General features: G+C 51.8%; 6 protein-coding genes across 6 annotated transcripts; 3 read left to right on the forward strand and 3 right to left on the reverse strand.

Moving 5' to 3' along the window:
• Positions 1-954: 954 nt before the first annotated feature.
• On the forward strand, positions 955-4,698 carry G6M90_00g037210 (uncharacterized protein; the record flags this gene model as incomplete). The annotated part of the gene is made up of 2 exons (XM_014691596.2): positions 955-1,204; positions 1,304-4,698. The coding sequence occupies 2 exons, from the start codon at positions 955-957 to the stop codon at positions 4,696-4,698; spliced, it is 3,645 nt and encodes a 1,214-aa protein (XP_014547082.2).
• A 576-nt stretch (positions 4,699-5,274) lies between these two features.
• On the reverse strand, positions 5,275-5,583 carry G6M90_00g037220 (uncharacterized protein; the record flags this gene model as incomplete). Its single annotated transcript, XM_014691597.2, has 1 exon — positions 5,275-5,583. One exon carries the CDS (start codon positions 5,581-5,583, stop codon positions 5,275-5,277), a length of 309 nt encoding a protein of 102 aa, XP_014547083.2.
• A 594-nt stretch (positions 5,584-6,177) lies between these two features.
• Positions 6,178-7,467, forward strand: MET22 (3'(2'),5'-bisphosphate nucleotidase; the record flags this gene model as incomplete). The annotated part of the gene is made up of 1 exon (XM_014691598.1): positions 6,178-7,467. The coding sequence occupies one exon, from the start codon at positions 6,178-6,180 to the stop codon at positions 7,465-7,467; it is 1,290 nt and encodes a 429-aa protein (XP_014547084.1).
• A 221-nt stretch (positions 7,468-7,688) lies between these two features.
• MRPL6 (mitochondrial 54S ribosomal protein uL6m) lies at positions 7,689-8,641 on the reverse strand (the record flags this gene model as incomplete). The annotated part of the gene is made up of 3 exons (XM_014691599.1): positions 7,689-8,056; positions 8,149-8,262; positions 8,365-8,641. The coding sequence occupies 3 exons, from the start codon at positions 8,639-8,641 to the stop codon at positions 7,689-7,691; spliced, it is 759 nt and encodes a 252-aa protein (XP_014547085.1).
• A 426-nt stretch (positions 8,642-9,067) lies between these two features.
• TBB (Tubulin beta chain) lies at positions 9,068-10,834 on the reverse strand (the record flags this gene model as incomplete). The annotated part of the gene is made up of 5 exons (XM_014691600.1): positions 9,068-9,464; positions 9,524-10,314; positions 10,410-10,532; positions 10,605-10,628; positions 10,823-10,834. The coding sequence occupies 5 exons, from the start codon at positions 10,832-10,834 to the stop codon at positions 9,068-9,070; spliced, it is 1,347 nt and encodes a 448-aa protein (XP_014547086.1).
• Positions 10,835-12,057: 1,223 nt separating this feature from the next.
• SRPK_1 (Serine/threonine-protein kinase SRPK) lies at positions 12,058-13,297 on the forward strand (the record flags this gene model as incomplete). Its single annotated transcript, XM_014691601.2, has 6 exons — positions 12,058-12,264; positions 12,323-12,374; positions 12,450-12,635; positions 12,688-12,806; positions 12,865-12,907; positions 13,089-13,297. 6 exons carry the CDS (start codon positions 12,058-12,060, stop codon positions 13,295-13,297), a joined length of 816 nt encoding a protein of 271 aa, XP_014547087.2.
• Between the last annotated feature and the right edge of the window lie 253 nt (positions 13,298-13,550).

Consider the following 13,550-nt stretch of genomic DNA (forward strand, 5'->3'; position numbering starts at 1 on the left):
TTGTGCATGACGGCCAAGGCTGCGAATGCTACGGTTCCTGACAAAGGATGTCATCAGTACCAAAGGCGTGGCAAGATGATGCGAAGTTGACGCCCGCCGCTTTTTGCGCTCGCTGCCTCCTTTGCCAAGTATTTTCATATCCTCCGTACAACCCATAGTGTTATATCCATGTCTTGATTGCATAGAAACAATTAGACATGAGCAACTACTCCGTACCTACCACGGAAGAAGTAGTCGGACAGACGACCAGGGTCGGACTGGGAATCTCCCACACCCAACAGCTAAACCCTGCAGACCAGACACACGGCATGCGCACAGAGTTGACACTGCGTCTAACCCCCGTCAATCTGAGAGCATTGTGGTCAGCATTCGACTGAAGCTATGGGCTCGTCTACAAAGCAGTGCTGCCGATCGAGTGGCCAGTTATTAGCATTGCTTGGACTTTAGCCCGTTCCTGCGAAGCCGCAATCTTCAACACTCGTTGGCCAAACCCCAAACCCGAGCGGAAACTGGGATTTGCTTTCCTCCCCACCGCCGGGCTCTGGGGTCATCGCCAATACATTGTACATGTACCGCCTCCTGCAGGTCTCCGGCAACCAACCACGTTCTGCGCTTCCTCTAGAGCCATTTTCTGTTGCTGTAAATAGATCTGCCCGGCAGGGACACGCTCCCGAAGAGCTTGCGTCTTGCAGCCGCCGTTTTCAATAGACCGAGGCGAGAGTGGTTTGCAATGCTTTACGCACACGGGGTCGCGACCCGTCACCAAATCTGACCGACATACGGAGTACTGACCTGCACCGCGTCCCATCCTCTAACCGCCGACAAGATCTGCTATCCTCGCGGCAATCCTTACCGACAGCGAAGCATTCTGTTCTATTTTCAGAAATCGGGGAGTCCGCCATCCTCCACGCGAGATCCGTCTCGTTTGGGGCGCTCCAGCGAGGTAAAGCGATCATGGCCTCGCCCCGTGATCCAGCGCGACTTCGTCCGGGCCTCAATCTCCTCACCACGAACTCGCTGGCTCCTAATACATATGGCAACCATGTGAACTCACCCATGTCTGCCGTATCTATGGCTTCTCCTTTTATGCAGTCGGCGCAGACGCCCAGTAGTGCCATTCAGCCATATAATCCCCAGGAATGGGTTCCATCACCAGCTCAGATGCCCGACAGGTCTCGCCAGTTCCCTGTCGATGGAGGGCAAGGTACGGGAATATAGCTTCTTTTTTTTTTTAATCTTTAACTCACCCACTTGCATTGGCCTTTTATCTTGTCTGCAAATCCTAACATGAGTCTATATCAAGCGTCGGCGGTGCCTCCTCCCCCATACAGCCCTCCTCGAAGCAGGACGCAGCGGCCGATAAGCACCGCCTTTGAACACACCGTTGCGCTGGGCTCAACGCCTCCGCCTCCATCCAGGTTGACAATATCTCCTCTTCATCGGCCTTCGCCAGAGCCGCCTGTGAACCCTTTGTTTCCTCCGCCGCCTGGTGCTGGGGGAAGAGGAAGCTCAAGAGATCGCCGATTTGGATTACCGTCTCTTGGGCGGAGAAGGGATCATGAGCAACCGCAAGCCAGCTCGCCTGATCCCCAAACAGCTGCCATGCAAATGAGAAGAAGCACGGGTCCTGCCATGTCTCAACCAGAGCCTGAACACATTGTAGCACCTATACCGAGTACTCCCTTCACCGGACCTCCAGCAGCTCGTAGGGCGGCCTCGACTGGTGCAATTGATACCCCGACATCTCAACGATCCCGGTCAACATCGCAAACGAGGTGGGAGCCTGGAATGCCGCTTCCACCGCCTCCGCCCGGGCCCCCACCTTCGTCGTCAAGATCGCAGAGTGTTCAAAGCATAGACCGAGCCAGCGTTCCAATCATCTCGCCTCCAACCAGGCGGCCACCACCAAGTGGTGTCACGTCTTTGGGCCCTGTTCCTCCCACACCCGCGGACTGGGTTGATGCCGATGCAGAGCCCAGCCAACCGAGCCAACCGAGCCAGTCTGGTCGCGGGCGGTCCCCTGGCTTGGTGATTGATACTACCACTGCTGCTAATGCCACGGACGTCCCAGATCCGCTAGGATCATCCAACAGCGCAGGAGGCTTGAATAGAGCCAGGGCAGTTCGACATGACAAGACAATACTCCAACGAAGAGCTGAGAGCCGAAGCCGCCATACATCGCATGGCTCCATTGATGCCATTGCACAACCGCATAATATTTCAGATATTGTTGTTCCCTCAGGTTCTGTTGGCGTGATGCAAAGGTTGATGGCTGGGAAATCGACACCTCGTAGCGCAGGCAGAAGGGATAGTGAGTTGCCTCGAACAGCCGACTCATTGCCGCTTCAAGATTCTCGAAATTCAACTCCACGAGCGCCAAGGTCCGGACAGCTTGAAGCCGCCACCCCTCCATTTTCCCCATATCACGGCAAAGGCGTTCAAATGCCTACACCCTCCAAAGCCGTGGCTCCCAAGGCTCTACCGACTCCCCCTCCTCAGACACGGTCAGCATCTGGCTCACGGCTAAGAGATTCATCTCGCCCCTCAATATCGGCATTGACGCCTATTTCTAAACAAACAGTCATTAGCCAAACCGCTGAGCAATTTGCTACTGCTACAATCGAGAGATTCCGATCATTCGCCGCCAATGAATCTGCTGCAGCGTCAGATGCGGATAGAGTTCGTCTGTTTGCCGATTTCATCGTAAACGAATCCCGAATTCGACGAGAACGATATTCCTCAGCCATTGGAGCAATGGGCTCCGAAATTTTTGATCTTAGTCGTGATTTGTTTCGCCCAATGGTCTCCTCGTCAAGACGGGAGTCTGGAGCGTCTCAGGATGAATGGACACCAGCATCGACAGATCCAAGCTATTGCCAGAGAGACTCGACGAGTTCTATTGTCCATGGTGAAGGGCTGTCGACCTCGGCACCAGCTTCTGCAGGTCTCTCCGCATCGCCTGGCAGCGCCCAGCCACAAGGTAACTGGACCAACAACTATATGCCATCCCTTTCTCCGATCCTCAGCATGAGCGTCAGTGACAACTATGAAAATGGAAGCTCGCGTGGACGACCGCCAAGCCGGTGGTGGGAGACCGATTCTCAGGGTGAGCCTCGCATGTTTGAGAGATCCAAGCGAGAATCCAAGTACATGGGAGTTCCCAAGGATCAATGGGTTGAGGAAGAGCAAGGAACGGGGGCTTATATCGGAACGAGCGAATATGAGTCTTCCACGGAATATCCGCGAGAAAAGACAGGATGGCACGACCAAGAGGAGTCGTCATCCTGGACACCGCAACCGTTGCGGCTTTCTAGTGGAACGCCCCCGGACTCAAGTTCGTCCCAGACGTCACATCACAGGCCCGACGCAGTGGATGTTTCCCGGCTCGTTACTCTGCCACCACCATACCCTCGGCATTATCCTGCTCTCAATAATAACCATCCAGAATTGACAGCAACGCGGACAGCTGTCAGAGCTTTAAATGAGCTGGCAGAAATCAATAATGTAAAGGAGAGATTCACAATAGCCAGCTCCAAGCGCCGTGAAGAATTCTCCAAGGCAGCGTCTGAGCGTCGGCAATCACTGATGGCTAACTTGCAGAAAGAAATCAGCTCTGGAAACATCGGGTACGCGGATGCTGCTGTCATTGAGTCGGATTCTCAACAGCAAGAGAAAAATAACAAGAAGGAGCTGGAAAAAACGGAATACGAGCAATTCCAGAATGAGGTCATCCGCCCCCTTAATGATCTCTTGACTGCCCAAATCGCAAAAGCTGATGCTCTGTATGACAACTTGTCGAAGCACCTTTTTGATAATGGTCAAATGGATGCTGATATGCCGCAAGAGGAGGGGGATGACCGACCTGAATTGCTCGAAAAGCTTACTCTGTTGAAGTGGATTTTCGAAACCAGAGAATCCCTGCACAGAGCTATTTATGATATTTTATCTGACCGCAATACACGATATCGCGAGGTAGTACTTACACCTTACCGTCTTTCTGGAAACAATGAGAAGCTCAGGTCCGCGGAGGCATTCTTCGCCGAGGATGCCGCAAAGCGAGAATATTCGCTCGCCACTGAGGTTCTGGATCGGGCCCGACAGTTCAGAACTATTGTTGAGGAGGCTGTCGAGCGTGGAGTTGCTCTGCAAATGTCGGCATTTTGGGACATTGCCCCGCCCCTACGGCAGTTACTCGACAGCATTCCAGAAGACCTTGAGGGATTCAACATTCAGATTCCCGCTTCCGAGTTTGAGGAGAACCCGGCATACCACGACCACCCGCTGCAGTATCTTTATAGTCTTTTGATGCATGCCGAGAAGAGCACGCGCCAGTTCATCGAATCCCATACCAACCTACTGTGTCTCCTGCACGAGGTCAAGGGAGCAGTGGTAAATGCCAAGGCAAGGGTATTGGAGACACAAGTCACCGAAGCTGACGGCTCAGCTATCAGTACTGAAGACCGAGAACAGAGGGCCAACAGCATGAGACAGATGGAAGATCGACGATTAACAGAGGATCTCCAAGAAAAGGTGCGCCTAGTTGAGGAACAGTGGAATAGCGCTCTTGGCGAAGGAATCAGGACAGTCAAGGACCGTGCCGGCGTATTGCTTCTAAGTACCGGCGGGTGGGACGAGACGTTGGAAGAGGAGCAGTCGTTTCTTGGGTTGGATCAGATGACTAATGACATTCATACATGACCTAAGGGAGGTTTAGGTTACTTTTATAGTCGAACTTTGTTGATAGATACCCCCTCAAATGAGGAAAAAGGTTACGGCCTGCGATAGGAATGAATCTACATGGTTTCATCCAATGTGCCATTCGCCAGCCGCTGTGACATGCTGGGTAGTATCCGTGAAAAGGAGCAGATGAAGGGTATCAAGTTTCTATATTCATTGTACAGTGTTTATACAATTCCCGTTGGCCGTTTGGCCCCTTTCCTCCTGTTTGTACATGCCTATTTCCGTTGCGCGCTAAAGAAGAAGTTGTTGGGCGTGCCATTCGGCCTTGGTGTTCGATTAATGCAGAGGTTTTGTTTTTGTTTGTTTTTGCTGTTGTTACACCCAGTAGGAAGCAATCGGAACATTTGAAATCCAAGCCCGGCCCAATTGTTGTTTGCGCGGCAACCCAGTTCACAGTAACACAAACAGGATGCAAACGTCATCCAACTTGTTCATTCTTGGGTACCTTGCCGCGACCCATTTCTAAGAAGAGTTCAGCCTCTCCTTTACTGGAAAGCATTTCCCCCGTTTGTTTGTCAACGGCTCGGCAAGGCGTCAAAACTTCTTTCCCCTCGCGTACAACTCGGGCATATCCATGCCGACGCGCCTGGCTGTCAGCCTCACTCTCTCCTCCTCGTCCATGTCCATGCCTGGATTATAGCGCTCTACCAGTGTGACGTACAGCCTCTGGGAGCGCAGGTAGGCGACGAGTTGCTCTGCTTCGGCGTGTGAGCTGGCGGACGAGTCGGTAAATGAGGCGCGGAGACGGTTGTGTAGATGGCTTCGGGGGGAGGCGAGGACAGGGCGGGGGGGAAGTTCGCGCAGGATGGAGCGGTAGATGGACCGCAGGCGGGCGGGAGGCATTGTTGGCATGTTGTGGTGTATTTGCGGCAATCGCAATGCCGGCTTGGAGGAGGGAGGTTGTTTCGGGTGGATGGTGGTTTGTGTTTGATTCGGCTTGCGAAGAGAAAACTACTGCGAACGGGATTGAGAGCTGGTTTTGATTGGCTCGGGATGTCGGCGTGGGGCTTGCATGGAGGGTGGTTGCGGCATGTCGTGTCGTGCGTGCCAACTTGCGTGCTCAGACCAGGCGGGGCAGTTCTGAACTATGTATGAACGGCTTATTCGACACCTCAAGTAAAGACTATTTTAAACTGCAATTGTCCACTTGAGGATCTATTCATAAATTGCTTTCCTTAATTTTTTTTTCTCAATTGGGTGATTTAGGTTATTATACACTGGAGAAGTTAGTTGTGCATCACCAGCTATCCAAAGGAATTCGTCACGACATCATCCTCGAGGACGTCTTGCCATCGGCCACATCGGCATCGCGACGTCCCGGCTTGGATCAAGGATCAAGCTGAAGTGCTCACCCCACGTCTGCCACTCACTTGGGCAGCTAAGACCTACACAGTCGACACTCTCACGTACCAAAATCTCTTCATCCTGCGCATATACATGCAACCCAGCCTTCAACCTCGTCCGAAAACAGCAACGTCTTCACCCCACCGTATTCCTACACCATCTCATACCCTCATCCTCTCGGCCTTCGCCGTCCTGTTCCTCGCGCTGGCGCTCCTCATCCCTCACAGTCTCACAAACTCTGCCGTCCCCCGCCTCCGCCAGCTCTCCAGTCATCTCCTCCGTCGAATCCACCTCCCAACTGCCACAATGGTGACCGCCCCGTCCTACAGTCACGAGCTCGAAGTCGCGCAGCTCGCCGTCCAGCGAGCCACCATCCTCACCAAGCGTGTCTTCCACGAAAAGGCCAAGGGCACCGTCGACAAGAACGACAAGTCTCCCGTGACTATTGGCGACTTCGGCGCCCAGGCACTCATTATTGCTGCCCTGAAGCACAACTTCCCTGGCGATGCCATCGTTGCCGAGGAGGAGGCCGCACAGCTGAAAGAGGATGCCAACCTGCGTCAGACAATTTGGGATCTAGTCAAGGATACCAAGTTGGACGATGAAAAGGCTGAGCAGACGCTCGGTGGAGCTATCAAGAGCGTCGATTCTATGCTGGAACTAATTGATCTTGGAAACAGCCCGGGTGGTTCCAAGGGCCGTATCTGGACCATTGACCCTATTGATGGGACCAAGGGGTTTTTACGAGGTGGTCAGTATGCTGTGTGCTTGGGATTGATGGTCGACGGGGAAGTTAGAGTCGGAGTACTCGGTTGCCCCAACTTGCCTGTGGACGATTCGGCTCGTTTGACAACAGACATTGGATCCAACGCCACCGATGAAGGACGAGGGGTCATCTTCTCCGCGGTCGAGTACAAGGGGGCCAGTAGCCGACCCTTAACGACTGGCAGTCTCTCCCCGGACAGCAGACACATTGGCATGCGTCCCATCGAGGACCTCGCAAAGGCCACCTTTTGCGAATCCGTCGAGGCGGGACACTCCTCGCACGATGATCAGGCCATCATCTCGCAGAAGTTGGGCATCACAGAGCCGTCGGTCAGAATGGACAGCCAAGCTAAATACGGCTCCATTGCCCGTGGTGCGGGGGATATTTATCTCCGTCTGCCAGTGAAGGCTAGCTACCAAGAGAAGATCTGGGACCACGCCGCTGGTGACTTGATTGTGAGGGAGTCAGGTGGCCAAGTTACGGATATTTACGGAAAGAGATTGGATTTCAGTGTAGGTCGGACGTTGGCGAACAACAAGGGTGTTGTGGCCGCTCCCTTGGGCGTTCATGACCGAGTGTTGAGGGTTGTGCAGGAGGTATTGAAGATTGGGCAATAGGCAATACCGGGGCCGGCAATAAAAACAGGTTTGATGACTAAAAAGCTAGCAGACGAGAATTTTTCGATCGATTGATGAAATCCGCAATATCAGTTATAAATGCTCTACATGAGAATTTCATAAATTTCGCAACTAGTAGTACACTTATACTTGACGGGTTCAAATACACGCCATGATCCGCCATGGCCAATTTCCTCCCCCAACATTCTACCTGTGAATCTTTACTTGATCTTCTTCTGCTTCAACTTGATAGTCTGGTCGTTGATAAACACCCCCTTGCCCTTGTACGGCTCCGGCGGCCGCCACTGCCTCACCCTCCCCGCAAACGACATGATGACCTCGCGATCCGTACCCTCCAGCAGGATTCTCGTCGGCGAGGGCGTCGTCACCGTGACGCCCTGCGGAATGCCCTCCTCGACAGGGTGCGTGAAGCCCAGCTTCAGACAGAGGAACTTCTGGCCCGGGTATTGCTCCTTGGCGCCGCGGCGCTCGACGCTCGCTCGGTAGCCCACGCCCACCAGGCGCAGGATGGCCGTGTGGCCCTCGGACACCCCCATTACATAGTTGGTCAGGTAGGACCACGACGTGCCTGCGTAGACCAATTGTTAGCAGAACTATACCTTGACTTGTCCGCGCGATGGTGTGTTTGCAAGATTCTGACGGACAGAGGTCACGACGTACCCCACATCTCATTTTGATGCTTGACGTTTGCATCCTCAACGCCCAGCAAGACCGTCTTGTTCTCCAAATCCTGCTGCAAAGTCACAAATTCAGGAACATCAAGCTCCAGCGATCCTGTTCCCCAAGCCATGTTAGCTCAAATGCTTCCAACAGTTCTCACTTGGCACCACCAGTCGCTTTATGAAGCGCGGCCATGAGAAAGGAACTTGAGCTCACCCAACGGTCCCTTTACTATAATTGTCTTCTTAACGGTAGGCTTGTATGAGGTCGCAACTTTGGATGTCTTCAAATCGCTCATGGATAGCTCCACACCGGGAGGGATAGAAATCGGCGTTCGCCCAAGCTTCGAGGGTCGTTTTGTCGTCGTCGAGAAGTGCCGTTGCGCAGACGTTTGCCACGCTGGCAACAGGAATCCCAGCAGCGCTACCTGCGGATTCATGCGCAGCGCATGGCCCAATGCCTTTCCCTTGGCAGGGACAAACCTTGAGGCCATTGAGATTTGTCTTTGCCGTGGGAATGGATGGGGGATTGCATAGACAGCCACTGATTCCTGGTCAGCTTTGGGTGCAGGTGAACTTTTTGGTCGCTTAGTCATCCCATCACGTGTACCACTTGTTGACAGCAGAATGAGGTGCCATGCACAGCTGTACCAACATTGCATTTACTGGCACTGCAAATATACAAGTTCTTTTTATATAGAAATAGATTTCAAAGTAATATTTACTCAACAACTTGGTCAATTCTCAGCGTACAATGCTACAAGAGTGGCACCAACGCTCAATAATAATAATAAAGGTATCTAGCAACCTCCTCTGGTTGTAACTACTTCCATAGCGCGAAGTAAACTTTGACCAACTCACGCCGCCCACATTCAAGTCGGACATTCTGGCTGAATACAAATAGCTTGTCGTAGAGTCTCTTACTCCAAAGGCTCTTCAACAGGAGCTTCTTCATCGTACTCCTCTTCCTCCTCATCAACACCAGCATCCTGGTATTGCTGGTATTCAGAGACAAGATCGTTCATATTGGACTCAGCCTCGGTGAACTCCATCTCGTCCATACCCTCACCAGTGTACCAATGCAAGAAAGCTTTGCGACGGAACATGGCAGTGAACTGCTCACCAACACGCTTGAAAAGCTCCTGGATGGAGGTGGAGTTACCAATAAAGGTAGAAGACATCTTGAGGCCACGGGGGGGGATGGCGCAGAGAGCGGTCTGGATATTGTTGGGGATCCATTCGACGAAGTAGCTGGAGTTCTTGTTCTGCACGTTACGCATCTGATCCTCAACCTCCTTCATAGCGACCTTGCCACGGCTGGAACGGAAATTAGTACAACGAACTCGTATAATATGCACATCATTGACGGGACTCACAAGATGGCAGAGCAGGTCAGGTAGCGGCCGTTTCGGAAGTCAGAAGCGGCCATCATGTTCTTAGGGTCGAACATCTGCTGGGTGAGCTCAGGTACGCTGACAGCGCGGAAAGAGTGAGCACCACGGCTGGTCAGGGGGGCGAAGCCGACCATGAAGAAGTGCAGACGAGGGAAGGGGACCATGTTGACAGCCAGCTTACGCAGATCAGAGTTCAACTGACCGGGGAAACGCAAGCATGTGGTGACGCCAGACATGACGGCAGAGACGAGATAGTTCAGGTCACCGTACGAAGGGTTAGACAGCTTGAGAGTGCGCATGCAGATGTCGTACAGAGCCTCGTTGTCGATGCAGAAAGTCTCGTCAGAGTTCTCAACGAGCTGATGGACGGAGAGGGTTGCGTTGTAGGGCTCGACAACGGTGTCGGAAACCTTGGGAGAGGGAACGACGGAGAAAGTGGCCATCATTCGGTCGGGAAACTCTTCACGGATCTTGGAGATCAACAGAGTACCCATACCAGCACCGGTACCACCACCGAGAGAGTGGGTGATCTGGAAGCCCTGGAGGCAGTCACAACCTTCCGCCTCGCGACGGACAACATCAAGGACATTGTCGACAAGCTCAGCACCTTCAGTGTAGTGACCCTTGGCCCAGTTGTTGCCAGCACCAGACTGACCAAAGACGAAGTTGTCGGGACGGAAAAGCTGACCGAAAGGACCGGCACGGACGGCATCCATGGTGCCAGGTTCAAGATCGACAAGGACGGCGCGAGGAACATACTTGTTACCGGAGGCCTTTTGAGGGGAGTCCCCGCGTCAGTCTTTGATCTCCCCATGGATAACAACCTATGGTTCCTCAACATCCTAGGATTCGGCTCATTCAAACTTACCTCATTGAAGTAGACGCTCATACGCTCGAGCTGGAGCTCAGAGGTACCGTTGTAGACACCATTGCTGTCGAGGCCATGTTCGCCAGAGATGGTCTGCCAGAAAGCAGCACCAATTTGGTTACCCTGTCGAAATATTGTAAGCTCCCGGTCTCCGTAACAATTCATTCGAAAATAGCGGCGAATTTGTTTACTTACGCACTGACCGGTCTGAAGGTGAACCTGTGTAAGATCAAAAGGAAATAAATCGTCAGCCAATGTTCATTATGATGATGCAGCGCGTTTTGCCTCGTCCTGATGATCAGTTGGGCGTGCGTATATGGACGTGGCCTCCTCATACAGCGGGGTACCAAAATCAGGGGCACGACCATGGAACGCGTCGAGGAGGGGTCCTAGACAATGGAGGGGGGACTCACAATCTCACGCATGTTGGCGGATTATCGTCGACGACAGGAAATTCGGGTGAAGAGTGAGGTTGATGGAAGAATCACGATAGCTAGGCAGAGCTTCACGATCCGTAACGGGTTGATGTAGGGGAGCAAGGGAGAAGAAGTCGCGGAGGTGTTGATTTTTGTTGGAGATGTGGTTCACCGCCATACCTGGTGCTAGACCCCTGCCTGGGGAGGCAAGTGCAACAGCCCAGGGAAGTACCTGCCCCGCCTTCACTTTCGCTTGTTTACACGCATGGTCTGTGCATCCCCAAAAGGGGCAAGGCGGCAAGTCAGGCACCTGGCTGTGAGTGGCTCTAGTACATGTACATAGCTTGACTATTTGCAGAGGGTGAGACGGCACCTCCAAGCCTACACTTTTGGGTGAAAATACGACGTCTAATGAACCCCCTTCAACGGCATACTACTCCGTATCGATTGGAAAATGTCCAGTCTCCGAAAGCTGGCAGGGTACCAGAATGTGTCCAATCGAATGGAGAGTACGTAGTAGTACTACAGAGAATGGACGGAGCAGCTCGTGGGAGATTAGATCAATTGATGAGGTTGACCAGGTTGACCCCCCACTCTGGATCCAACTTCCGCCGCCACACTGAGAAAGTGATGGGTCACCTTATATGTGGCTGAAGCCTGTCGTCTTGCAAGTTAGGCACACTGTGGGCGTAGGGTAATGTCGTTGACTGGAGTATCAAGCTGCTAGATGATCTCACTGTCCAAAGCAATCCCCGGAAACTCTGGTTACTCTGTTCAAATACTAGTCGAAGGGTTCGCTTGCAACTTGGTTTCGGTAAGTTGGCGTCACGTGAACCCCCTTTTCTCCACACAAAATCTCACCCTTCCCGGACTTCACTCTGACGTGGCATTTTTATAGTACCACCATGTTACAGCGATCTTTTGCGCGATGAATTTAATCATAAAAGAAACACGGTCTCGTATTTCGAAGCTACTTGTCCCACGGTCTCAGCTCAAATCGTTCGTGCAACCGAGTCTAGCCGTGGAAGAACCGGATTATTACGAACCTGGCGGGTTTCATCCTATCTCCCTTGGGGATACATTTCACCATGACCAGTATACTATCTTGAGGAAACTGGGTCATGGGCAATACTCTACAGTTTTTGGCTAGCTATAGATTTAAAGTAAGTCGTCCATTGCTATTGTACTCAAAGCTGACTGGAGATAGATGCCGAAGATATGTAGCACTCAAGATGTTGAGAGCTGACTGTTATGGTCGCACCCATGATATTTTCGAGACGGAGATTCTCTCCAAAATCTGTGAAGTGTCTAGGCAGAGTTCTCATGAAGGCCGCGCTCATGTGTCGCATCTCCTCAGCAAGTCCAAGCATAAGGGCCCCAACGGCGAACATGTTTGCCTCATGTTCGACGTACTAGGAAACCATCTGGGTTTCCAAACGGTTAAATACGAGGACGGAAGATTACCTGTAAAAAACCGTGAAGTTAATTGCAAAACAGCTACTGCTAGGACTTGATTTCCTTCACAGAGAGTGTGGTATTATTCATACTGGTATGACGTAACATATCGTGTGGATATCCGTGCTTTTCTGTGCCTTGCTAACATCCCCTTGCCTTGAATACGTAGATCTAAAACCAACAAATATACTCTTAGAGTTGGAAAGCCCGAACAATGCTATTGCCAAATATCTATCGGTAGTTCCCCCGCGGATGGCCGATCCCCAACGTGGTGCTCCGCTTCGTGAGGTTATCACGACACTGCCAATTTCTGAAATAAAGCATCCTCATGTCAGAATTATTGATTTTGGCGTCGGTAAGTATACTACGTTCCCAGGCATCACAATATGAAACTTACCGTGTCAAAGCGTCTTGGAGAGAAAATCATCTGTCAGACCTGATCCAGTCACCGGCTTTAAGAGCACCAGAAGTAACTATCGGCGCCCCCTGGGATACCGGTGTTGACATATGGAGTCTCGGATGTCTTGTAAGAGTGGTTTACTATTTTGTGCATCATACGAACTATTCTGACATTTAATTGCTAGATTGTGGAGTTTATCCAAGGAATAGTTCTCTTCTCCGGTGAAGGTTCAGCAAAGGGGACATGAACGGCTGAAGATGGCCATTTGGCAAGAATTATCGAGATCCTTGGCCCCTTCCCACTCCCTTTCATTAGACAGGGAAGTCGCGCAGCGCATTCTTTTGATCCGCAAGGTATAATCCCTTTCTAGTATCGATATGTTGCTTATCTAATACGCTCTGTCTGTAGGAAGTATTCTACGCATCCCGAATATGAAATCTACGAGCCTTGAACGCTTGCTAAACGGCACATCAAAGCCGTTTCTAAAGCCCGAGGATATGCTCGATCATGAAGTCGATATACTTATTGACTTCATTAAGGGCATGCTAACAATCGATCCAGGGTCTCGAAAGTCTGCGGCAGAACTACTGCAACATGAGTGGATTCATTCCCGATGAATATAGAGTAGAATTTGAAACGATTTACATACAAACTCGTAACTACTTGCGGCGGTATATGGGATTCTACATCAAGAGCCGCCCTCCAAAGAGTAGATGTTTATTGGATGGCGTCAGCTGGTAAGTACAGACGGCAACCCGACAAACGGTCTGGTAGTTCCGATCAAACCATTCATGAAGAGTATGAACTAGTGCTATACTTAGTGAGCGGTTATCACGACGCTTATCGGGTTCAATCGTTGAACAGTGCTCG

Source organism: Metarhizium brunneum, chromosome 2, assembly GCF_013426205.1.
Source record: "Metarhizium brunneum chromosome 2, complete sequence".
Taxonomy (NCBI): domain Eukaryota; kingdom Fungi; phylum Ascomycota; class Sordariomycetes; order Hypocreales; family Clavicipitaceae; genus Metarhizium; species Metarhizium brunneum.